The 19,559-nt window shown below is 40.0% G+C and overlaps 1 protein-coding gene across 7 annotated transcripts; it reads right to left on the bottom strand.

Moving 5' to 3' along the window:
• Positions 1 to 198: 198 nt before the first annotated feature.
• On the bottom strand, positions 199 to 19,467 carry RSRC2 (arginine and serine rich coiled-coil 2). 7 transcript variants are annotated; one of them, XM_070066151.1, is made up of 12 exons: positions 19,191 to 19,327; positions 18,038 to 18,175; positions 14,579 to 14,735; positions 12,921 to 12,964; positions 12,056 to 12,133; positions 10,382 to 10,594; positions 9,033 to 9,236; positions 6,653 to 6,775; positions 4,021 to 4,100; positions 2,451 to 2,683; positions 1,954 to 2,043; positions 199 to 1,168 (listed from the first exon to the last, which is right to left on the bottom strand). In XM_070066151.1, the coding sequence occupies exons 5-12, from the start codon at positions 12,061 to 12,063 to the stop codon at positions 989 to 991; spliced, it is 1,131 nt and encodes a 376-aa protein (XP_069922252.1). In that variant the 5' UTR covers positions 12,064 to 12,133; positions 12,921 to 12,964; positions 14,579 to 14,735; positions 18,038 to 18,175; positions 19,191 to 19,327; the 3' UTR covers positions 199 to 988. The 7 variants fall into 7 exon arrangements, with proteins under 7 accessions (XP_069922252.1, XP_069922251.1, XP_017194168.1 ...); XM_070066150.1 differs by lacking the exon at positions 18,038 to 18,175 and having other exon boundaries at positions 19,191 to 19,353; XM_017338679.3 differs by lacking the exon at positions 12,056 to 12,133.
• Positions 19,468 to 19,559: the final 92 nt, after the last annotated feature.

Raw genomic sequence — 19,559 nt, 5'->3', positions numbered from 1 at the left:
ACTCACATCAGTGCCCATACGGGATGCCGGAGCTGCAGTCAGTGGCTTAACTGCTGTGCCACAGCGCAAGCCCCTAAATGTTATCCTCATTCCCAGATTTAAGCTGCTCTCATTTTCGTGACAATGTTATCTTCTAATGTTTTAGGTCATGCTAGAGAACACTTCAAAGGGATAACGAGAAAAGGGAATACAAAGGACTTGTTATAAGGCACTTTATTAAAATAAAAGTGCTTACATCCCTTTAATGCATTAAGCTATTTCCTGAATAACATATGGAATATTTGACAAATACTGTACACCAATTCTGCCCTTATAGTAGGAAAACAGTATTATTTTAATAAACTTATTTGCTCCTCCCACCTTCCTCTTACATTGTTGCTCACCATGGTGTTACCTACAGCATAGTTGACTGTTCTTAAAGAAAAGTTTCTAACCAGTGTTTTCTAATAGCAATTGCAAAATGCTACAGAAACCATAAAACAAACAAGAATTCCAGGTGACTTAAATTAAACACCAGTTTTGAGAAAACCATTTTTATTATCATCACCACCCAGCTTACTTGTGCTGGATTTTATACCAAATGGCCAGATCTTCTAAAGCACACCTACATAACATTTCTTTCATGTTTCAAGAGATGAAAATAACTGTACAAGGTTAAGTACAAAAGTACACAAGACAGTGGACACGAAAAATCTATGTATGAGATTTTACCCCACCTGAAGCTCTTATATATTTGAAAAGTAGAATTCATGAACTAAAAAATATTGTCCTTCTATAGTCCTGTCAAGTTTAATGGAAGTGGGTTTAACCTGATTACAACACTAACACCAGTATCACTGATCTGATATTTACAAAAAAATTGTATTTTTCAATAAATTAAAGTCAATGCAACACCCATGCAAGCTAGAATGCTAGCTGTTTGGTGAACAAGGACCCGACATCAGAACAAGAAGTCTACGAAGTCCCAAACTTTACAAGTGTGATCTTCTCAGACTGCATCCATTCCGCGCATTGAGGATGTGAAACCCAAGCCCATTCCTCTCTGTGTGTGGGTCTGTGACCTTGCCATTTCATACTGAGCATCTAGATTTCGGAATACTTCTTCTTGCTGCTTCAAAGTCTTGTAACTTTCTTCATCAACTGAGCTACATCCAGCTTCATCTTCACTCTAAGTATTAGACATAAAATATTAAGTGAGTACAGAGGGTAACAAAATGTAATTCTCTCCCTTCATAATATCCCTAAGTCTCCCTTGATAGGTATTTGCCCTCAAGGACTGTCTCCATTCTTCAGGCACCTACAAAGTACAAGACAGTGTTCTTCCAGGTCTGCAATAGAGGATGTAACAGCAACAGGCTGCATTTTAGTGGGGTGGTGAAGAGTATGTTGGACAGTATATAAACCCCACAGAGAAAAATAACACACAAATTGCCAACAGGAATGCTCGCTGTTTTTTCAAGTGACATCTGAGCAGAAACCAGCACTGGAAATAGGCAGGTTTCTGAGGGAGGAATAGTGCCAGGAGGGCTGACAGCAAGTCCAAACTCCAGTGCACGCTCCAGATTCGCAGCCAGCTTAGTGCAGCTTGACTTAAGCCAAATACTGCCTCAGCGAACAACTAATCCTCTGCCCAGCACTTGTGGACCTCTCCATGTTAACACTGTGCCTGCATTCAAAACCCAGTTCTCTACAACTTAAAACAAAAGCTCTTCCCCCATTAAGCACTGAAAATAAGAGTATATTTTCCCTAACAAACTCTTACCTAAAATGTCAGTAATAACAAACAAATGTGCTAATTTAATGGATAAATAGTGACAACTAAGGGTTTAAGTTATGAATTTGGAGAATATAAAGCACGACAAAGTATCCACGCAGACTTACCACTAGAATGTTTTGACACTGAAAACGGTTACTGTGAAAACAGTATAAATTTTAATACAAAGTGTAACTCACCTTAATACCCATTAATTTCCTAAATTTGACATTTTGGTCCTTGTTTCCAAAATTCAATTTTTCCCATATTTCAGCAGACTGGGATCTATCCTGTGAAGAAATACTAAATTTTACAACTTATAAAATTTAAGTATTTTTTGTCCAAATACCAATTTTCTCAATATTTCAAATAAAAGAAACAATACCACTTATGGCAGTCTAGCAACAGAGTTTACTAAGATTATGTATTATGGATTAATGAAGCAAACAAGCATCTCACTTTTTTTTGGTAAAAATGCCTCATCTAAGCAGCCTCTTTTCCCATCATGGCGATACTAGTTTTCATGGAAAGCCTCACTGAGATCATGCATGCCTTATTCCAGTATGGAATAACTACGGCATATTACACTACTCCAGGAGGTTTTCAGAGAAAATCCAAACTAATCTTTTTCAATTCACACTTGTCTTTCTATGCAATTGCTAATCAGAATGATAAAACATGGAATAAAAGAACTTACCCCTTCTTTCTTGCCTTGCCAAAGCATTTTCCTTTTTTTCTCTTGTTCGGCAAATTTCATGGGATTCACAGCAGCTGGGTTATAGTAGCTGGGAACAGCTATTCCGGTCTCGGCCAGCGCTTTAGCCTGCAGGGCTGCCATCTGAGCTGCCATAGCTATCTGAGGAGTTACCTGCGTTCCTGATGCCAACAGGGCGGCAACATTCAGAACAGAACCTCCAGTAGCGGCAGCGGCTGAGGAGGACAAAAGCATGGACTTGAAAACAGACCTTCTAATGTACATTAACATGTTATTCACATATAGAAACCCTCTAATCTGCAAATAGGCAGAATTATTTTCCCCAAATGAAGGTACTTCAAAAAGTTCCTTTAACAATTAAAAGGCTAAATTTTATTTTGGCGTTTTGGCTGTTTCATTTACAGTTTATTCATGACACATTTTCCATGAATTTTTGAGATCTTCTGGTACAAGAAAATAATCAAATATTAGTTTTTGTAAAGTATTAGCACTTTAGCAAACACTAAATGCGTTCACCACCAGACATATGTCTGCACATGAATACTAATATATTCTCAAACCTCATCTACTTCTCCAAGGATGAAGAGAAGGTATGATCACAGAACCAATAAACTATGGTGCTCACAGCTGTAATACAACAATGGTCTCATCTCCCTAGGGTTCTTTATAAACTATGAAATGTATCTCATCTACATACTATGAAATCCTAATATGTCATGTTAATGCGCATATAAAAGAGAGTAAGGCCAAGTAGTTATTCCACTGTAGTGGAGTTGGTTACCTCTACATAGAATGACTGATTACATGTTTTTGTCCATTCAGAACATGACCATAAAAAACTTAGAAGTTACAGATATTATAAGGAATCAAATTCTCAAAGTACTTTTATAATTATGTGCTCTTACTAAAAACAGAATTGCAGTTTTGTTAAATTTTGGAATATTCAAATGGGTACCACTAGGGTGGAGGGAGTCTGACCCAGCAGTTTTTAAGAGTAAACCAGCAGATGGAAGACCTTTCTCTCTCTGCCTCTTTTTCTGTGCAACTTTCAAGTAAACAAACAAATCCTTAAAAAAAAAAAAAAAAAAAAAAAGGCCGGCATCTCATACTCGAGTGTCAAGTTTGAATCTCAGCTTCCCTGCTTCAGAGGGCTCAAGTGCTTGGGCTCTGGCCAGGCACAGCACTGGATGTTGTGCGAATTTAGGAAGTAAACCAGAGTATAGAACATAACTCTCTTCTTCCTTTCTGTCATTCTGCTTTGCAGATGAATAAATAGATAAATCAGGAAAGACAATGCATATTTCTGATCAACTTCTTCTTTAAAAACCTGCATAAGCAGAAGACATTTGCAGAGACAACCAAGTTATTACTCAATATCTGCATGGATGTAATGAACAATACCACCGCATAAAGAATGAGGTAGAAAACACTGAAATTACTTAGTGTATTGACTGTCAGTAGCTACCACAAGTGACTTTCTTCCTGTTACCTTTGTGTACTTTCAAAAATTTCCACAAACATAACTACAATTCTATAAAAAAGAAAAAAATACCTGCAGCCATTTCCTGTTGTTTTTGTTTTTCAACCATTTCCTTTTCTCGCTGTTCTTGTAATTTCTTTGCCCTTTCCAACCTGTCAAAGACAAATTAAATAAATTTAAAATAAAAAAATTTAAAATAAAATACATATATCTTTAACTAGAGACAAAATACATTATGATTTAAAGTTAGCTTAACACCCCTTCCTCCAACTGATAGAGAAAAAAAGTTAATTACTAGACTTAAGCATTTTTGAATGAATTAAAAAAAAATTTTTATATATAGTAGTCAAAGAAAGTGGTTAACAGTTTAAAACTCCACCATTCTCCATAATCTATTGAATAGGGGAAGATAGGAATGTACTTTTTAGCCACTGAAGAAATTTATCACCAGCAAAGGAACTGGTAACCAAACACAGTATTTAATCCCCAAACAAATAAATCCTATTTCACATTAAATTTAATAACAAATATGTGTGTAGAAATACTCATCACCATCGCTTCCTATAGAATAAGTAATACTATGTTTATAATCAGTTCCTGAAATTAAATACCTTTTCTTTCATAACTTGATTTACCAATCTTAAGTTAAAATGCCACCATTCCCCTTCTAATGTGGTATAAAGTGGCAAGAACTGGGTCACTGTGAATAAAAAAATACAGTGACAAATAACTGGCATGTTTTAAAAACTGCTGTAATTTACATCAAAGGAATTTTAAAATCTAGAATTTTATTCCTTACTGAGCTCATGTGTAGGGAGGACCATATAGCTTCATCTGATTTCAGCCTTGAGAATCAAAGTTTTAAGGGTAACAATAAAATGGAGGCCACAGATCAGAAAAACATAGCGGGTTAAGTCACTGCCTGTACCCCCAGATTCCCACATGAACATGAGTTCAAGCTCCCTGCTAATGAGCCTGGGAAAGCAGTAGCAGATAGCCTGAATGCTTGGGCCCTGCCACCCAAGTGGGAAACTCAGATGCACTCTTGGCTCTTGCCCTTGGTCTGGCCCAGGCCTAGCTGTGGCAGCCGTTTGGGAAAGTGATACAGTGGATGGATAAAAGATCTTTCTGTCTCTCTGCCTTTTAAATCAATGTTAAAAACAAACAAACAAAAAACCCCAACAAGTCTATATGCTATAATACGTAGTAGGCAAAATATTTCCCTCATCAAAATACCCAAAAAACTAACCTGATGTTCTGAAATCACAGGATTTCACAGAAACTTTTCACACGGGAGATCACTAAGTCAAAGATGTTTTACATTGGGCTGGCGCTGTGGCACAGTGGGTTACAGCCCTGGTCTGCAGCACTGGCATACCATATGGGTGCTGGTTCAAGTCTGGCTAATATGCCTGGGAGAAGCAGGGGAGGATGGGCCCCTGCACCCACATGGGAGACCAGAAGAAGCTCCTGGCTTCAGATGGATGGGCTCAGCTCCAGCTGTTGAGGCCATTTGGGGAGTGAAACAGTAGATGGAAGACTCTACCTGTCTCTGTTAACTCTCTTTCAAATAAATAACAATAAATCTTAAAAAAAGTTTTACATGCTAGTAATTTCACTCATAAAATTTCAACAAAAACTTAAGACATATAAAAGTGAAAACAAACATTCTGGCTTAGGAAACACTTGTCAGAACTTAATGGACCTTTCATTATACACTACATCAGAGTTTGAAGTAAATCATTTCAGAATTCTGTTGCTTTTAGTTTCAGAAAGAAACTATGAGTGCCTACTATTGGTTGCATTAAAACAGCCACTGCAGATTTGGAATTAACACCATTCACTGAGGTGAATGGCGTGAAGAACGCGTGAGCTCACACCTTTGCTGCTGCTGTTCAGCTGGAGTTTCTTCCAGGCTGGGTTCACAGGGCAGCAGCACATCAGGTGACATTGTGATAACTGCATTATTGTAATGAAAAAAAAATACAAACTCAATTTTGTGAAGAGGAAAAAAACACCCAAGATTGAAAGACCATAATTTTCAGAATTCGTACGAGAAAACCTGCCAAAACACGTGAGGTCTGTTCTTGCCTCCTGTGAGGCAGTTCTCAGAATCATGTTGCAGGTTTCCCTCAAAAAGTCCTGCTGTGAAGTACCACAACCACTTGTCCTTGAAACAACAGAAAATTAAAAAAAAAAAAAAAAAAATTTTTTTTGTTTGCTATGTTTTCAGTAGTAATACATGCAAGATCAAGTACACTGGGTTATAATGCATAACCATTATTTGCCATCTTCAAAATAAAAACTGACAGAATTCTTAATATTTCAGGTATTTGGTCTTAAGAAAAAAAGTAGAGGCAAAGCCATTTTGAAGGCAAAATTAACAGCTTCTGTACCAGTTTAAGGTTCAAAAAAGTTCTCAGATGTAGGAATCTAAATTTCTTGAGAAAAATGAATCAGTTAATTATGAAGAAAGAAAAACAAAAAACAGGAACTATTCTTAGACATCTCAGCCCTCCTAGTTGTACGTAAATGAACGTATGAGAATTCAAAAACCACTGAAGCAGTTTGCTAGCAGAAAAGCGCCACAGCACTAACAGATTTAATTATTTAAATTACCCTGACTGAAAACATTCATTTCCATCCACATAACTCAGCATCTATTTAAAGTTAAAAAGGAATAATGAATTAAATAAAGACACACCTCCTAGCTAAAGCTTCTTGCGCATCCATTGCTGTGTTTCTGCCTCTGAAGGGAGGTGGACTAGGAGTTCGGCTTAAACTTCTGCTAAATCTTCTCGGCTTTTCAAGTCTCTTCTTTCTGTCTCTGCAAAAAACCGTATTACGCATGTTTCACTGTAACAAGGGGCAATTATTTCGAGTAGAAATTAAGTATATCATGGTTGCGCTTATGTACTATTTAATAAAAACCAAAATGACATAAACATGTAGCACCACTTCCTTCTTTACCTGTTGCACGTCTTCCACAGTTATACTAAGTTTCTTGCTTGCACTGCCAATTTATTTAATCATCTATGCTATAGCTGGACAGAACAACAGTGGTTGTTTCCAGTCTTTGGCATAGTACACACAATGTTGCAAAATCAGCACAAGACAGTTATTTTGTTCGGAAGTCAATTTGTTCGGAAGTCAATATGCATGCAACAGGGATTGACCAGTCAACTGTTTCTAGTATTTACAATGAAATCTGTGTTTCTAAAACACAAAATTAGTAACTAAAACAAAAGAATTAGCAGAATTAAACACAAAAATATTCACTGATCAGAATCAAAGTTAACAGCGAGAACTACGAATGTCATTGTGACTAACTGTCCAAAAGGTGACTGAAAAGCTTAACGCCTCATTTATATTTGATTCACTTAATTTCTTATTTGAGAATGTTCCGTTACTCAACTACAGATCAGAACCAAAGGGGCAGGCAGTTGGTTTCTCTCTCATTGGAGTCCCTGGCTGTGAGTTTTGGTTCTGTTATATATATATAATTTTTTTCCCAAAATAAACAAATGGAAATGTAGCCTACCAGCGAGATGCTGGTTCAGACCCCCATCCGACACTGAAGCAACACACTTTAATTCACGCCACTCCTGACTTCCAGTTACAGTAGACTCTGGGAGGCAGAGGTGATTGCTCAAGTGCTTGGGTTTCTGCCAGCCCTGCAGAAGACCTGGATTGATTTCCTGGCTCCTAGCCTTAGCCGCAGCCCTTTCGCAGCACTGGTATGGGAACTAGTGGATGAGAGCTCTCTCTCACAGAAAAACAAAATCAAGCTATATGACCAAACACGGACTTAATATTTATAGCTAATTTTTTTTTTTTTTTGACAGGCAGAGTGGACAGTGAGAGAGAGAGAGAGAGAGAGAAAGGTCTTCCTTTGCCGTTGGTTCACCCTCCAATGGCCGCTGCGCTGCAGCCGGCGCACCGCGCTGATCCGATGGCAGGAGCCAGGAGCCAGGTGCTTCTCCTGGTCTCCCATGGGGTGCAGGGCCCAAGCACCTGGGCCATCCTCCACTGCACTCCCTGGCCACAGCAGAGAGCTGTCCTGGAAGAGGGGCAACCGGGACAGAATCCGGCGCCCCGACCGGGACTAGAACCCGGTGTGCCGGCGCCGCTAGGCGGAGGATTAGCCTAGTGAGCCGCGGCGCCGGCCAATATTTATAGCTAATTTATCCTCTTTTTTTTTTTTTTTTGACAGGCAGAGTGGATAGTGAGAGAGAGAGACAGAGAGAAAGGTCTTCCTTTGCCGTTGGTTCACCCTCCAATGGCCGCCGCAGCCGGCGCACCGCACTGATCCGATGGCAGGAGCCAGGAGCCGGGTGCTTTTCCTGGTCTCCCATGGGGTGCAGGGCCCAAGCACCTGGGCCATCCTCCACTGCACTCCCTGGCCACAGCAGAGAGCTGTCCTGGAAGAGGGGCAACTGGGACAGAATCCGGTGCCCCGACTGGGACTAGAACCCGGTGTGCCGGCGCCGCTAGGCGGAGGATTAGCCTAGTGAGCCGCGGCGCCGGCCAATATTTATAGCTAATTTATCCTCTGATGCTCTTTATTGTACTTCTCTTCCACAAGAGTTTGAATTAAGTTCGTTCATCTTGAAAATGTGATATGGGATATGCACTAAAGTGGACTAAGCATATCCCATGGACTTTGTATCCAGATTTGTTTGGAAACTGGACCTGACTCTTGCACTTAGGATTTTTGGCTTCTTCGTCAAGTCATCTAACCTCACTAAAACTTACAACATGGTTGTTTTGAGGGTTTGATGTGCTAAAACAGGCAAAAGCTTGGGAGCACGTGGAGTCACACAATCCATGTTTGCTCTTTTCACATATAAAATGAATCCAGTGTTGGGAAAAAAAAGATGAATTTAATAGGTTTATTCAGGTTGTTTCTTTACAGATTACCCGAAAACATATGAATTCACTTGCTCTGTATTAGGTTATGATTAAAGCAGTTTTACTGACGTCTGCAAATAAAATTATGATGCGCAGTTTTAACATTCTGACTGAAGATGAACAGAGCCTCTAAGGGGACTTCACAGATTCCACTCAGGGTGACGAGCACCTACCGACTTCTACTCCTTGTCCGACTCCTGCTTCTAGTCCTATGCCTGTGTCTTGATCTTGAGCGTGAGCGAGATCTGATCCGCCGTTTTCTTTCCCTGCTTCTGGATCGTGACTTCTTCCTGTCTCTGCTTCGAGATCTTGATTTCTTCCTCTCCCTACTCCTGGACCGAGACTTCTTTCGTTCCCTGCTTCTACTACGATGGCGCCTGAAATTCAAGTACACAAATTTGTAGTTACTCATAGTTGTGTTTTTCTAATTATCCACACCACATAAGTTACTTAAGTACTGCAACCAAGACAAGCAACAAAACTACTCTGAACTGCTTACAGTTTTCAAAGGATTTATAATTTACAAAATGACCTCCATTCTTTCTTGATGCTTACTAAAGAACACAGTGAAGATTTCACATGTGGAAAATGTTCAATGCTTCTTATTCCAATTAAAGATTGCTGGGGAGTGGGTGATTGGCTTGGTGGTTAAGACCCTGGCCTCCTATTTTTGAATCCGTGGGTTTGGTTCTTGGTTCCACTCCTTCCTTCAACTTTCTGCTAATGAAGATCCTGGGAGGCACAGGTGATAGCTTAAGTGACTGGGTCCCTAACACTCATGCAGGAGACCTGAACTGAGATCCTGGCTCCTGGCTTTGACCTCCACATGAAGGTCGTATCAGGTATTTAGAGGAGTCAGAGGATGGGAGCTCTTTGTCTCTAAAAAAATATTAAAAAAAAAAAAAAAAAAAAAAAAAAAAAAAAAAAAGGGTGGGTGGGTGGGGACACATTGTATAGTTAAGTCTGTATCTTACCAAAACATTTTTTAAAGCTTAAGTTAGTACCTGTTAGAGAATCTACCGAAAAATTTTTGACTGCATGTGATACCACATGTATATATCCCTCACAGAATTCTTCAAATAAAAATGATTTAACACTGCCTTCTTAAAGTAAAAATACCCACATACCTGAACCATGATTTAGTTCCTCAAAATTAAAAAAAAAAAAGCCTACACATTAGCAATATGCATTCTAAAACATGACATGAAAGTACTATTTACTGACAGCAATACATTTTAAAACCTGACTTTTTTACACTGTAAAACCAATAAATCAAAAGGTTAAAGGAAATCCATTCATTAACTGAACATGTTAACCATCCTTTTCCCCAGTCTTGTAAATCATCTTTGGATTAAACAGAAAGCAAAATGCTCCAGCTATTTGCAGGAAAAGGAATAGATGAAATTAGCCAAGAAGTATTCATTTCCTAATTAACATTTATGGGGTAATGCTGAATCACTGAGCTCCTTTATGTAACTTAGCTTGCTGGACGGCATTAAGCCACAGCACCAACACTGTTTACCTTTCACGGGACCTGGATCTTGAGTGACTTCTTCCTCTGGATGACTTCCTTTCTTTCCTTTTGTGTCTGTCCTCACCATTTTCAGATGAATTTAGTCGCTCTCTTCCTTTATCAGAAGAATGTTCTTTGTCATTGTGTTCCTCAGACTTGTGTTTCTTAGAGGATTTATCTTTGGATTCATGTCTTCTTGCCTGTTTTAAGAAGAAGTTGGTTCTTTCAGGAAAATAGTGCAACAAAAAGAGTTAGTATGGGTATCAGTAGACAAAAATGCTGTGATGCAACATTAGTAACCTTAGGAGTGTGTGGCAAATAAAAAAAAGATCTAGGTTCACATCACCCAAATGTTGCAGAATACAATTACTAATTTTTCTTTATAAACACCCGAAAGATTCCTCCCGAAAATATTTTCAAATACCACAATAAAAATATTTTCAAAGTTGAAATATTGAAAGACCATTAAACAGACTCCCTGATGTTTACCTTGCCTAAAAGAATATAGACCACATATATATATATATATATCAATTTCTAGATACAGAGTATATAATTTAGGTTTAAAAAGTAAATAAAACAGAGATAATAAAGAAATGAAGAAATGCATCAGAAAAAAACATTTCAAATTAGGTAGCTAGTATAATTTTACTAAACATTTTCTGCAACTTCAAATTATGCAGAAATGCAGTGTCCCTTTTATAGCTGTACTGCCTGCTATATCCTCTCTAAAAAGACGGTCTACAGTTTCTGTCCTATTGTCTAAACTACAAAGAAATTACTCATCATCTTGTAATTTCCTAAACAGGCTTGGAGTTCCACTACACTTCATGTACTTAGGGTAGGAAATGGGAACCGTCTCTTAATTTTTAAGAAATCAAACCAGGGATAACATAGTCAATCCCTGGGCCAACACACAATACACACTTTCCACATTTTGAAAGATTAAACCAAGGCTGTCACAACGTACGCATTTAGAGACTCAGCTACAATTAACAGTATGATCAAGTCTCCATCCTCATAATCATGGAAAGTAGGAATCGCTGAGCATCATCTTTCCCCACATTAAGATTTGTCTAAAGTTGCAACGTCCTGGACATCTGAGGATTACTAACATTTAATCTGGAAGAAACTCATCTTCTCTAATAATTCCTTTATGTGTCATTAGCTAAGATCTAAAGTCACAAAGCTATAGAGCAGCTGAGCTGGACCTAGACCCCATGTTCTTCTGATGCCCAAGTCACCACCTTGCCACCACAATTGGATACTTGTTTCCCCAAATAGGCCACGGTATATTTCTTCTTATTCAAGATTAACTTTTCTTAAAAACAAACAAACAAAAAAATCCTTAGCCAATCATTTTTAGAACATGCATGATGATATATTTGAAAATGATCACAGTATGTAATTTATTGTTTTATAGAAAAACAAGAGACCTGGAGACACAGCTAAATCTTAGTTTCATTGCCAGTTCTCTGAGCTTAGAAAATTTCTTTGATTTTGCCATATAGTGGCAGACTGAAAAACTTTAAGTGGTTAAACTTCCAAAGGTTTTAGAGTTTTATTTCAAACCAGTTTTCCAAACATAACATTACTAGTAATTAAAAAAAAATAAAACATTAAACCCTTAACTGATTTAAGATATATTTAAGGGAAATAGGAGTTTGAATGACTAATAGTTACCTTATCATGAAGTAGGCTTATTATTTTGCTATCTGAGTCTGCAGCGTCTTCAGTTCAGTCTCTTCGCGCATTAGCACGCTGAGTATGATTTATTATAGAAATGTTATCATGTGAGCTAAACAAAATAGTCATTTTCACAAAAACTCTCCTAAATTAAAAATTTAACAGAGCTTCCATTAGGGGAGGAGGTGAAGTCCCTGGCCACATCGTCTTAGGAGTCCCCTGCCCAGCCCCGTTAGACTCTTCTTGTCCCTTCTGTCTTTACTTCTGCTCTTCCAGGGCTCACTGCTTGTCTTCTCGGGAGGGTGAGCTGCAATACAGCTGCTGCCTTTCTCTTTCCTCACGTCTTGCAGTCAAGGCCACCTTTTCAGCTGTCCCTCACACCTTTACTTCAAAGTTCAGTGTTACTATTAAGGAAATCACACTAGTGCACTACAGAAAAGAGAACTCTTGTTATCTTTCATAAAGAAAAAGTAGCCTGCGGGTATCTAGGGTATTGCTACTTAGAGATGACTGCTATTTAAAAGTCCTGAGCAGCTGTCAGGCATAAGGAGACTCGGGACCTCAGGTTAATGGAAGCTCTGTGCGACAGGCCTAAAAAAACCAATTATATTCTTCATATGAAATTTTTGTGAATATTTTCACAATATCATAAAGTTAATAGTTTTTGAAGGTACTTTTCATACAAACAACTATCTTCTTGAAAAATGATGAAGCCAAATCATGCTTATTTTATAACCCAATTAACCTTTTAAATTTTAAGTTTTGGTACTTACCTTGACAAAGTCCTATATTCACACAAATATTTCTACCAGATATTTTACAAGTATTTTAAAGTACCTATTCACTACAAAGTGTTAATTACCTCTTTGCTTCTGCTCCGGCTCCTATGTTTTCTTCCTTCATTATCTGTAAATGCACACAAAAATTCACCATAAACAAGGACACAGAGACATCTCATTTAAACATATATCCCAGATGCTCTATAACAAATTTCCAGTCCATGTGGCTAACTAGATTCTATTTGCTACTTATCTTTCAATGACTATATTTTTACAGCAGGGGTGGGATTCTTCCTCTGTTAATACTATACCTATGTTAATCAAATGAAGTGATTCAAACAAGTCGGAGTATAACCAAGAACAAACATTTTCTTTTCAAGAGTTACAGGTTCTTAGTGGTTTATAAAATAAAAATATTCCAACTAGCCCATCTTGTTTCCTAGTCCACAGCAAACTTACAAGGATGTTGTTACAGGTAAATAAACTAATTAATGTGAAAAAAATAAAAATAAAATAGGCTGAATGACATCTGATCTGTTATATGAGAGGAATTTAGGGGCCGGCGCAGCGGCTCACTAGGCTAATCCTCCGCCTTGCGGCGCCGGCACACCGGGTTCTAGTCCCAGTTGAGGCGCCGGATTCTGTCCCGGTTGCCCCTCTTCCAGGCCAGCTCTCTGCTGTGGCCAGGGAGTGCAGTGGAGGATGGCCCAAGTGCTTGGGCCCTGCACCCACATGGGAGACCAGGAGAAGCACCTGGCTCCTGCCTTTGGATCAGCGCAGCGCACCGGCCATGGCGGCCATTGGAGGATGAACCAACGGCAAAGGAAGACCTTTCTCTCTGTCTCTCTCTCTCTCTCACAGTCCACTCTGCCTGTCAAAAAAGAGAGAGAGAGAGAGGAATTTAGGAAGTTTGTGGGAAAGGGAATTAAAACTAAATTTACTGTTATGCAAAGATATTGAAATTGATGCCTACTTTTGTCATAATATGCATTTCCAAGAACTTTGTGAAGAGCCCTCATTTATGCAGTCAGAATAATGTTATTAGTTTAGAAAATCTCTACTCAAAATTGTTCTTGAGAATTCTAAACAATTTCAAATATATAGGTAAAAGCTACTTTTGTCAATAACTATTTGTAGGCACAAAGGATTAAATGACTAAGTCCAGGTCCACTTTTATACCTAGCATTATTCTACTTCCCATTCAACCTCTTTAAACTGCCCCTTTCCCCAACCCAGCAAGTCCTTGGGCCCCTGCACCTGCACTGGAGACCTGGAAGAAACTCCTGGCTGCGGGATCAGCACAGCTCCAGCCATTGCGGCCAACTAGGCAGTGAACCAGCAGATGAAGACCTCCCTCTACCTCTCTTTGTAATCCTGACTTTCAAATAAATAAATCAATCTTAAAAAGAAAAAAAAAAGTGAAAACAATCTAAGATATCCATTAAAAAAAAAAAAAAAAAGTTCAGAATGTGTTTTTGTCCAGACTATATATAGTTTGGACAGCTATAGTCTGAAAATACTAACTTTCCATATTTTTGCCTTTGGACAATTATACATTTTTGCATTAGTTAACACCTGTATTCCTCACAATTGAAAACAACTTCATTATCATTATACTTTCACTACCCACTGGGACTGGGAAGAACATTAACTTCACCAACAAAATAAATAAATTTTTTGCAATATATGTCTGTATGGAGAACAAAGTCTGATAATTTTAATCACCTCTAAGAATTCATACCTGATTTTCGTTTCCTTTCTCTTGACCTTGACCGTGACCTTGAATAATGGTGTTTTGAGGCTCTAGGAGATGCAGATACATCTGACTGCTCTTTTTTCTTATCTCTATCTGGGGATGTCTTTTCTGGGGCTAGTCCATCTCGTTCTGTATCACTAGCCTGTAAATTTAAAGAAAAATAATTTAGAGTTTTTCATTATATTTAAAATGCTTCCCATCTCTTAGAGATAATGTCATCTATGAGCTCCATGTATTTCCAATAAACATTTAAGCTGACTCTACAAGTTCTTAAACTAGCATACTTTTGGGAAAAAAAAAAAGAAATATTTTGAACTAGTGATCAAGGGTTGAAAAGACTTAATACTACAAGATCTTAAAAGAATCGAGTACTTCTAGATTATAAAGAGAAAATATGGGAGAACTCAATCTTGCTTCTCCTCACATATGCTGTGCTATAGAAACATTGTTTATGCTTTAAAGCTTTTTTTTTTTTTTTTTGACAGATAGTTACACCCTGAGAGAGACAGAGAGAAAGATCGAATCCAGGAGCCAGATGCTTCCTCCTGGTCTCCCACAAGGGTGCAGGCGCCCAAGCACTTGGACCATCCTCCACTACCCTCCCTAGCCACAGCAGAGAGCTGGAATGGAAGAGGAACAACTGGGACTAGAACCTGGCGCCCATATGGGATGCCAGCGCCACAGGTGGAGGATTAACCAAGTGAGCCGCGGCGCTGGCCCCTAAAGTATTTTCAAGTATTATGATCTTCATCTCAGTATCAGCTGTTTTCCAGTTGACAGTAGGACAGATGCGAAAGGAAATGTATCTGCCCTTCTCATAACAAAGCACCCAATACAAAAATCCATAAACAATGGTTTCAGAGGGCTGGGTATTATGGCAGTGGGTCATGTTGCCACTTGGAGGCCCATATCCTAGAGCAGTGTTTGTTCAAATTCCTACTCCTCTACTTCCAATCCAGCTTCCTGCTAATACAACAGAGAAGGCAGGGGAGAAAGGCCCAACTACTTGCCACCAGGGGAAACTGGGATGGAGTTCTAGGCTGTTGGCTTTGGCTTGGTTTCAACCCCAGCTGCTCTAGGCATTCAGGGAATGAACCAGCAAATGGAAAATCTATTTCTTCCTGATCTGCCTTTCAAAAAAAAACAAGCCTTCAAAAATAGATGTTTTACGAAGAAATGAATTTTACTTATCAGTTTTTCAATAAAACGATTTCTGTGACCCTGTCAAACTATGTGGTCCAAACTACAAATGACAACAGCACTATACTGGAGGCTACGACGTGCCACAGTGGGTTGGGCCACTGACTGCACCGCCAACATCCCACATGCGTATTAGGTTAAAGTCTTAGGTGATCCACCTCCTACTAATGAGCCTGGGAAACCAGTGGAAGATGGCCCAAACGCTTGGCCCCTGCCATCCACATGGGAGACCCAGAAGGCTGGCTCCTTGATTCAGTCCCAGCTGTTGCAGCCATTTGGGGAATTAACCATCAGATGAAAGATCAATCAATCTCTCTCTTCCTCTGTACCTCTGCCTTTCAAATAAATAAATAAATCTTGGGGCAGCAAGGAAAAAAATAAATTGATTTAAGCTGGAGTCACAGAAAAAGCTACAAGGCTAAACTAGAATCTGCAAACTCTTCATTCAGATTTTGATAAAAGGGAGCCAAAACTGTTTCAAATGTGGAAGGTGGACACTGATGAGGTAATATGAAAATACAAGTCATCTGGGAATGTGATGACTTAAGACAGGGATTGGCAAACTATGATCCCGTTTTTGTAGGGCCTTTGAGTCACGAACAGTTCTCCCATTCTTAAGGCAAGCATATAAAGAACGTGAAGGAGAGAGCATGTGGTCTACAAAGCCAAAAATATTTACCCTTTGGCCCTTTAGAAGAAGAGATCACTAACTTCTATCTTAGGACATCAGAAAAAAAAAATCTGGATTCGATAAACAGGGAGCACCCCATATTCTTCAGAAAGAATCACACAATGATCTTTTTCCCACTGAAAGATTAGCCCAAAAAATGATCAAGCAATGTATATGGAAAATTTTTAATAAATGACACAAAATGCTGAACTATTTCAATCAGTATCTGAGTTAAAATGTGTCAAACTGCTAGTAGATTCCAGGAATAAAATGATACATTAAAAAGGAATGAGTTATAGTTTAGTTGGGGTGAAAGACTAAGTGTTAAGCCTCTAAGAAAGGTACAAAAAGAACACTGAGAAACAGAAGGAAGCAACTACAACCGGGAAGTACTCATTCCAGTCTCCATGGGTGACTTCTGGAATCATAACATTTTGTGCTGAAAGGCTTTCATTCCTTAGAATAGAGCCCAACTTTCTCATTTTACAGCTAAGACTTAGCAACACTGGTTGAGTTGGCCAAAATCTTTTGTTGTGTCTCCTACTGTATGCTGTACCAGGCAGGTAAACAACTCTGATCTGCAAAATTCATTCTTGTTTCCATCGTTACCCCTAAGGTGTATTTCAGACAAGTCCATTACACGCTAAGTGTTTGTACAGCTTATACTGCAGAAACACATGCTTGAATTGACTTCTTCTCTGTAGGTAAAATAAAAGCATTTTAAAAAACTTTAAGCACTGCATCACTCTCTCAGCACATGACACTTTTCTGCAGAACAAACAGCATAACAGAATTACTGGTCTTTCTAATTTATTTGTGCAGAGAACAATCAAATCAAAACTAGAAGTGACAATAAGTTCTTAATCAAACAGCCATTTTCAACTGTGAAGCAATTAAAAAAAAAAAAAACCACCCCATTACCAAACAGGTATGGAATGACAGGTGGCCAGTTAGCCCTGGCAAATTTTTTTTAACTTCCCTGAGGATATTTTACAGTAGCACAATGGCGATATCTTGAAACTGTATAATTAGCTGAATATTGATATTGCTCTGAAAAAAAAAATCTTTTTTACTTTAGTAGAAACCTACATATAAATGCTAACTTGAAAACCATCTTCTACTCCAGCGTCAGCTCTGTCAGAAAGCTCCCCTGGTTTCCTCCAAGTTACATCTTGTTGAAAACCCCTTCACGCTTGAAACACAGTATACAAATCTATCACCAGCGCAAGGCAGGCGAGCACTGGTACTAGGCCACTTCTCAAGGGAAACGTCTCTTTACTGCACCAGACTCTTTACTGCATTCACCTCACTTTTAAAACCTTGGAACCCAAGTAACACACAGTACTCTTGTAAAGTATTCTAAGAGGTCCCAAACACTATGAAATCAATTAGCTCCACAAACAGCTTACCTACTGTTAAGAAATCTTATCAAAAACTGTTCTTGTCTGTGTGGGGGAGGGGGAAGTTGGGCAGAAAACCATCAGATTCTTCATAATTCCAGATATTCCGATTGTAAGGAAGCATAAACTTTTTTAGTAGTTCTACTTAAAAAAAAAAAAAAAAGATTTATTTACATGAAAGGCAGAGTTACACAGAGAGGCAGCGGGAGAAGTCTTCTATCCGCTGGTTCACTCCTCAAATGGCCGCATCTGCCGGATCTGGGCCATTTTGGAAGCCAGGAGTCAGGAGCTTCACCCAGGTCTCCCACGTGGCTGCAGGGGCACATTAGCAGGGAGCTGGATCGGAAGTGGAGTAGCCGGACTAGAACCAGCGAGGCCACAAGCAACAGCCTTACTCTCTAAGCCACAGCGGTGGGCCCAGCAGTCCTATTTATTCTCGAAAATGAGAAAGCATCTTTTTGGTCTGCAAACAGGAATGCAAAGACGCTTACGTTTTTCTTTTACGAGAACTACAAACGTGGCCACCACAGCGTCCCGTCGGAATCGGGCAGCTTCCACGCCAGGCGGCTAGTTACTGCGCACAATGGGTTATTTATGAACTGCAGTTCTTGTGCAGGTCAACGAGGGGTTTCGAAATTTAAAGGAAAAAGGCCAGTGAAGGGACTTGATTACGATGCTGCTCAAACACTTAAAAGTGGCTCCGTCAGCGGTCGCTTCGGAAACCAACAATGTCAGAACTGGTGGTTCCGAAACGTTCTAAGTCGGTTTCCTCGCCCCTTTCGGCAACGCCACCCCAAGGGCCCTAGCTGGGAAACACACTAAGGTTTGGAGAGGCGAGCGCCAATCCAAATTATGCAACCCTGAGCACACGCGAAAACAAAACAAAACGCAGCGACAAGACTGCCCTCCTCTCTCTCAGACACATCCTTCCCGACCCAACGCTTGGCAGAGCCGCTCCTCGGCTCGTCTCTGCCCCATCGCTTCTCCACCTCGATCCCAAATGCCCGAGCCCCAGGGAAACTTCGAATCAGTCACCGGTCGGCGTAACCAAACCGGAGGCAGTACAAGGGGCCGAAAGGACACCGTGCCAGAGAAGCGATGAGGAAAGTTCTGGAAAAAACGGCACTCCCTGCGGCTCCCCACCCCCACCGACACCGCCTTACTTCCCCCTCCCTACAGCAAACAGCCATGATGGCGGGTGCAGAAGGCGGCAGCGGCGCCATTTTGTCCACACACACACACAGGCGGACAACAGCTCCGGGAGCCGTCCACCCCTGCAAAAGTGCAGAAAGAAATCCCCGGCTTCAAATTCGGATTCGGCACCTACCGCCATAGCCTAGAGTCCTGGCCGCTAGAGCGGCGCCTCCGCTTTCCGCTTTTCAACACTACCGGCCGCTCCGAAGCTTCGCCACAGACTAAATCGTTCGTGCGAGAGACCCGGATGGCACAAAGGCTATGAGGCCCGGTGCGCCGCGCAGCTTGCTGGGAGGAAAAAGGGGTGGCGATAGGAGTTTCTATGGCAACTCGGTTCGAGGCGGTGATTGGGTGAACTTCTGAAAGGGGCAAGTGAGGCCAGTGAAAAGGGCGTGGCCAGGGATACACCCTAGAGAGCGCAGGCGCGAGATGAGACTCAAGGCTGCTTAGGGTGGGGCGACTTCCTGTTTCGATTCTGAAGCAAGCTTGGCCTCCTGCAGCC

Source organism: Oryctolagus cuniculus, chromosome 21 (assembly GCF_964237555.1).
Source record: "Oryctolagus cuniculus chromosome 21, mOryCun1.1, whole genome shotgun sequence".
Lineage (NCBI taxonomy): Eukaryota > Metazoa > Chordata > Mammalia > Lagomorpha > Leporidae > Oryctolagus > Oryctolagus cuniculus.
This window is presented reverse-complemented; position numbering and strand designations above follow the sequence as displayed.

What these genes read in the sequence shown, in the direction of transcription:
- RSRC2 (XM_002722741.5), bottom strand. An exon ending in GCCGGAGCAGAAGCAAAGAG is followed by an intron (nt 10,573 to 12,920) that starts GTAATTAACACT and finishes TTCTTAAAACAG; the next exon opens with GCAAGAAGACATGAATCCAA. An exon ending in GGCAAGGCAAGAAAGAAGGG is followed by an intron (nt 2,044 to 2,450) that starts GTAAGTTCTTTT and finishes ATTTCTTCACAG; the next exon opens with GATAGATCCCAGTCTGCTGA.